This window comes from Atta cephalotes, assembly GCF_000143395.1.
Source record: "Atta cephalotes unplaced genomic scaffold scaffold00001, whole genome shotgun sequence".
Taxonomy (NCBI): Eukaryota; Metazoa; Arthropoda; class Insecta; order Hymenoptera; family Formicidae; genus Atta; species Atta cephalotes.
In genome coordinates, this window is record NW_012130065.1 from 10,430,955 (window position 1) to 10,437,530 (window position 6,576).

Sequence of the window (6,576 nt, forward strand, 5' to 3'; positions counted from 1 at the left end):
AATAGTTTATATGATAATTATTGCGAGCGACAAGCATAAACAACTATGCGTAAGAAATGCGTTTTGGGGATTATATTACACATATTCATTAATGATGTCTATTAAGCTGACACAGTCATTTCAGCACAATCGAATAAATATTGCACAGAAATTTAGTGCTATTTTATTGCTAATTTGTGGTTCTATTTCCGATTTTGTTGCTTCAGCCAATTCCAAGGAACAATGACTGTGCTAGCATAAGAATAAAATTAGCACAGCCACTCAAAAAATAAAAAAAATTAAAAGTATGGCATATTCTTTTTGTGCTAATTTGTTGCTAATTAGTTGTTCACTTCCCGATATTGTTGCTCCATCTCCCCTCGAAAATTACTCCTAGCTATCCCCCGAATCAGCACACCATCTATATAAATTGTTAATTTTCCAAATATCTCTACTAATTACTGTTCTCTGATTTTGTTCGCGATTCCCGGCGAATCCGATTTTGTTGCTTCAGCCTCGAACCTCGCAAACCATCCGTAGATACTCCGAGTCAGCACACCACCTAAATTGTTAATTCTTAAAATATCTCGAGTGATTACAGTTCTCTGATTTTGTTGCTTTTTGTTATGCAAAACATATTGAAAAAATGGTACTGATAAATTATCTATAAATAATCAGAACAGAGGATTGGGGATGAAGCAACAATACGAGAAGTAAGCAACTAATTAGCAACAAATTAGCACAAAGAGAATATGCCGTATTTTTTAATTTTTTTTTTATTTTTTTGAGTGGCTGTGCTAACTTTATTCTTACGCTAGCCATTATTTTTTTCGGAATTGGCTGGAACAACAAAACCGGGAATAGAGCAACAAATTAGTAATCAAAAAACACTAATTTCTGTGCAACTTTTATTCGATTGTGCTGAAGTGGCTGTGTCAGCTTAATACGTCGTCAACAGTTCTTATTATGATCTATAATTTCTTTTGTTAAAGTTTTATTATTTTTCATCCACGAAAGGATCGTTCCTACACCCGAAAAAGAAAGTCATTTATTATTTTCGCGACGATTGTATGAGTGGGAGTAGCTATTCATATCTTATTGAATTGAAGGCAGTAAGTCTAGCTCCGAACAGGGGAGAAACTTTTCGGAGCATTGCATTGTGGAAAGCTTTTAACGCAGATAGACGTTAAACGAAAATCCATGTCTCAAAAAGATGTACTCGATTCTCAAAAGTCTACCATTTAAAGCTGCATACCAAGAACAAATATTTGGAAAAGGAAAATTTATACAGGAATAAATAAAACTTTTTTGCAGGAGAATACGCGTATATTTAGAACGTGTAAAATATATATTTATATATTTTATAAAGAAAGGAAATATTGATTATCACTTTTTAAATAAATCTAACATGTATTAATCACCGTTAACAACTAATGAAGAGCGTAGAATCGAGTGTATTAAATGCTATTATATGACCATGTAACCATCTGGTAACCTTAGTTGAATTGGAGTTACATCGGAGAGAGAAATATATGTTATAACTACTTCTCTCTCTCTCTCTCTCTCTCTCTCTCTCTCTCTCTCTCTCTCTCTCTCTCTCTCTCTCTCTCTCTCTCTCTCTCTCTTCTCTCTTTTCTCTCGGTTAAAATATTCACCCCTTTCGACCGAAGTTTTAAATCATCTTTATTTTATGTCCCCCGAGATACGTTTAAAACAAATCGATATTTACCTTATAAACGTCGAAGTTCTCGATAATGGAATCGAAACACGTGTAGAGGTCGTTCAGCAGATCGACCACCTGCAGAGGCGTGCTCTCGGCAGACAGACTCGTGAAGCCTACGATGTCGCTGAAGTAAATTGTCACTTGATCATATGTCTCGGCGATCACACTTTGCCCGAGAATCAATTGCGACGCCACTGATCTGCTCGCAGAAATAAACAAACACGTGCCTTTTATAGATGACGGTAAGCAGAAAAGAAGTTTAAGGAATATTAATTTCTGTAGAGAAGGCTAAGCCATTTAGGCTTAGTGAACTCACGAGCTCAATTTGTAGCGGATGTATTTATACGCATATTGTATAACTACAATATTCACGTGTCATATATATGTATTATATGTTTATATATGTATATACATATGTATATATACATATATGTTTTAGCACAATGAACATTAAAAAAAAAATAAAAAGTAAGTTATTACTTTCATTTAAAAATAAACAGAAGAATAAGAAGCTTATTTCATTTAAATGGAGCAAGAAGAGCGGTTTTTTTTTATAGTTTATAGTATAGTTCTTTATTTATATTACTTAAAAAAAAAGGATAAATGATTTTAAAAGAGACATAATATGGTAGATTTCTACGGAGAGAATTTTTTAAATTTATCTTGAACACTAGTTGTGGTACAATACTATATATTTTAAAGATGTTTACCGTGCACTTTAGTAAAATTAATCAAATTTTTTTTATATTTTATTACAGTTTTATTAATGAATGAGAGAAATTTATATTTAAATTTAAGAAAAATTTTCATCTTCTACAGGAAATTTTATTTGGGAATTCTTGACTTTTATAATTTCTTCAACAAATCATACAAACCAAATTTATACAAATTTTTAATTTAAAAAAGTATGAAGGAAATTTATTTTCCTCGAAAATTTTTTTTGCATAGAATTTATTTTAACTTTTTATCAAGAACGTTCGATAAATTTTAAAATTAAATTTCTAGAAATTAATTAAGAGAAATCTATGTATAATAACTAGTGATGTTTTATTAGTCTCTTTTGAAACATATTTGAAATTAAAAAAAATATTTACATATGCTTTTTACAAAGATTAAAAATCAGTGCGCGGAGATATAATGTTTATACATACATATGTAATTTGAAAAATATTATATTTAAAAGAACTCATTTTGCTAAAATTAAATTCCTCTACATAGGAATAAAAAGCATTGCTTTTGAAATTAATAATAAGGTTGTTATTACACACAGAATTTTGTCATTTCGCGAAGATCTGAATTTCGTATCACTGCGTCATGTATCGTGATATGATATCGATTAAACGGTCGCGATAGCGCACTAATTACATCACTGCTCTCGACAAAAGAATTCTCACTCATGAGGGACGAGCTGTGATAAAGTTTTCGAAGCTTTCAACAAATTTTCCTCGTACTTCGCTTCCTTTTATCTTCGTAAAATTTATTAAGGTACACCTATTTACTCGCTAAAAGTTATGTGAGTTATGTGAAAAGTTATATGTTAACCGCGCACATTGTAATGAAATAGTTTCGTTTAAACGAACATTTTTATATTTATGTAAAACACGTATAGATACAATTCTTTTATTTTTATCGAAACCTCAGTCAAGTGAAATGATATTAATATCGCCGTTTTTAATTGATTCTATCATAAGTATGTTAGATTTCCAAGCAAATATAGAAAACTTTGTTTTATCACACCAATGAAAACATACAATTTTGTCTCAATCACCATAATGAAAACATAACAATTACATTAATGTGATAAATTGTTACAAATTATTTTGGGATTTATTACATTTTATATTGTTCCAACGCAATATTGAATTAAAAAGACTCAGATTCTATTAGATTCTAATAATCATATTGCAATTCTACGGATTAGATTTTAATAGCGCTTTTATCATTCCGTTTACTTACTCTATCATCTCATAGCTGTACACATTGATAATTTTCTCTCTTTTAGATCAATTTCAATTTTAAAGTTGATCAACTTTCGATATTCTTTCAATCGTGGCTGATCGCATGAGCAAGTCGTTCAATTCGACTGTAATTTTCTATTTCCACGTTACACCGTTCAATTTCATGCTGTCTATAACACGAAAGGATTCTTTCAACCATTAATTTACGTCATGGCGCATTGTCGCACTTTGATGTAAAAGGTATTTGATATCTCGATCATTATTAGGCATTTGAATTAATTAGCCTTTAATGTTCATATGTTCGGTAAAAAAGAATTCTTGCTTACGTTCATTAATGTATAATTTATACCTAATTAAATTCTAGCAATATAGCCTGATATTAATTTAGGTAATAATTTAGACAGAAAAAAATGATGATACAAAAATTCAGCGAAAAGTTAATTAGAGCTATAGCAGTGAGACAAATTCAAATTTTATGCATGCAACTTATAATAATAATTATTAGAATTAATAAAAATATTCTTTTAAATAAAGAGTATTATAAAATTAATAAAATAATACTTTAAAAAATTTTGTTTACTTTAAATATACTTTAAATCTACAATGTAATATATAAAAATATACAAAAATATATATATGTAAATATATATGTATAGAGAAGATCGGGAATCGTTGACATAAAAGGTAAATTGACTTTGCGTTCCATTTATGATGAAAAAAACAATGGAAAAGTTACCGCAAAATATTTCTTTTATAACATAGGTACTTTTTCTCTAAGTTTCATTTAAATCGAACAATTACAATAGAAAAATAGAAAAATCTAACTCAAGAAGAGGCAAGTAAATAATTTCGTATTAAAGGAGTAATCAAAGTTAAATATTTCGAATAATACAATATAAATCCTTTTATTAAATAAATTTATTTTAGATATGATTGCGCGCCGATAACTTTCCAACTTTCAATACAAACAGTATGAAACGCTATTAATCCCCTTAAATTCCCTCTAAATTAAATTAGAAAAACTGTAAAGAAATTATTGCGAAAAATATTACCTGTTGAAAGTCCGAAAGTTATCGGCGCGCAATCATATCTGAAATAAATTTATTTCATAAAAGAATTTATATTGCATTATTCGAAACATCTAACTTCGACCAAAATGATAGCGTTTTCTGTCGTATTTAAAATAATTTATATTTGTTTTTCTTTAATGACACTTTGCTATTTGATATATCATTATAAAATAACTTTGAAAAATACATTTTTTCTAAGAAGTACATATCTACTATCTGATTTTTATTTATTTACTATCTGATTTCTATTACTTTTCTATTACGTTTTTATTTAATATAAAGTTTATAAGTAAAGTTTATAATATAAAGTATATATACAGGCAATTTACACGGTGATATATATGTTATTTATCCCATATATTAGGGCAAGTTGACTATGCAACATGTTCATATTACATTTATTGTAAAGAAATTCTATACAGTGTATAGAATCATTACTGGTATGAAAATATAGAAAAGATTCTCTCTATCATATTAGTATATTTTAATCATAATAATTAATTGAAAAAAAAATTTAATACCGAAATTATGAAAACTGTGCCAACAAGGTCTTCTCTATTTCAAATGTCGCTTTCGAGTTAGAAATCTTATATCTTTATTGATAAATAATTCAGTTGTTTAGATATTTATAGTTGTTTGCTGTACGAAACGCGAAAATTACTTCGGATAAATTTCTCTCTTACAGCAAATGTAATGGCAATCCAAATCGGTTTTTCTAAAAGAAAAATCTGTTTTATTCGTGTTCTGTGAAAACTTACTTTGGTAGTAACTGATAAAGAAGTTCCTCGCATTTACGTTTTTCTTCGAGGTAGTCAGCCGTACGTTCTTCTACCAGCGTTTCTAAATTCGTGGCATACTGCTCCATGCGGGATAATAAATTATCCAGAATATTGCTGCTCTCATAGTCTCTGAAACAGAGAAAGAATACAATTCATATCTAATTTCGTATTTAACTTCGACTTATGGGGAAAAATGGATTACAAAAAAAATATTCGAATCACAGTGGAATAAGATATTAAATTGTCGTGCAATCGAATATTGATAACCGGATATCAATCGCGAACAATGAGAAGGAATTCTTCAATTTAATCTGCGTCGCCAGTTACATCAATATTGTTTGATCAGACGAGAAGCTACGAGAAGCGTCTATAGATCAAATGCATAAAGATAGAGGATAGGATAAACCATAATCGAGACAGCTATCGCAAAGGACAATTAATCCAATCTCTGCGATTGTGGTCGGTCAGACGTAATACATGACCACGTGTAGATATGAGGAACCAATATCGAAAATTGTTTGAGATCATAATAATCGATTCCCATGAAGGCCATAGCTGAGATAATCACTTCGGTGAAGATGTTATTGAAAAAAGTTTTTCATCGATTACGCATCTTCTTGGCGAGCTGATGCGATTCATAAAAAAGAACTGTGCACGTGCATTAAAATGTTAGAATTATTTCCTTTAAATAATAAAGAAGAATATAATAGAAAGAATTATTTCATTTAATTTAAACAGTAGAGAGAAAATTTTTTGTTTTAAATCTTGATTATCACAATGGCAGTTGTTTTACATTTCTAATAACGTAATATTTTTACTTATTTCGATAAGATCTACAACGCGACAAAACATTCATTTTATTAAAGGAAACGTTCCATTTCTTAGCGGGATAATGAAAATTATACGAGAAAAGAAATATTTGTCACCGCTTGCATTTTAAAAATATTTGTGTGTGTGTGTGTGTGTGTGTGTGTGTGTGTGTGGTGGGGNGGGTGCTGATGTCGTACGTTTTACGTTTACGGTAAGTTAAAGTTAAAGTTTAAACTTTTTAAACTTTTAACTAGTTA

The 6,576-nt window shown here is 29.5% G+C and overlaps 1 protein-coding gene across 1 annotated transcript in view; it reads right to left on the reverse strand.

Annotated features, from left to right (window-relative positions):
• LOC105626643 (atrial natriuretic peptide receptor 1) overlaps positions 1–6,576 on the reverse strand; it is a 94,097-nt gene that overhangs the window by 19,525 nt on the left and 67,996 nt on the right. The window contains 2 exon segments of the mRNA XM_012207939.1: positions 1,709–1,901; positions 5,489–5,638. Of these exon segments, the coding sequence (XP_012063329.1) occupies positions 1,709–1,901; positions 5,489–5,638 (343 nt within the window).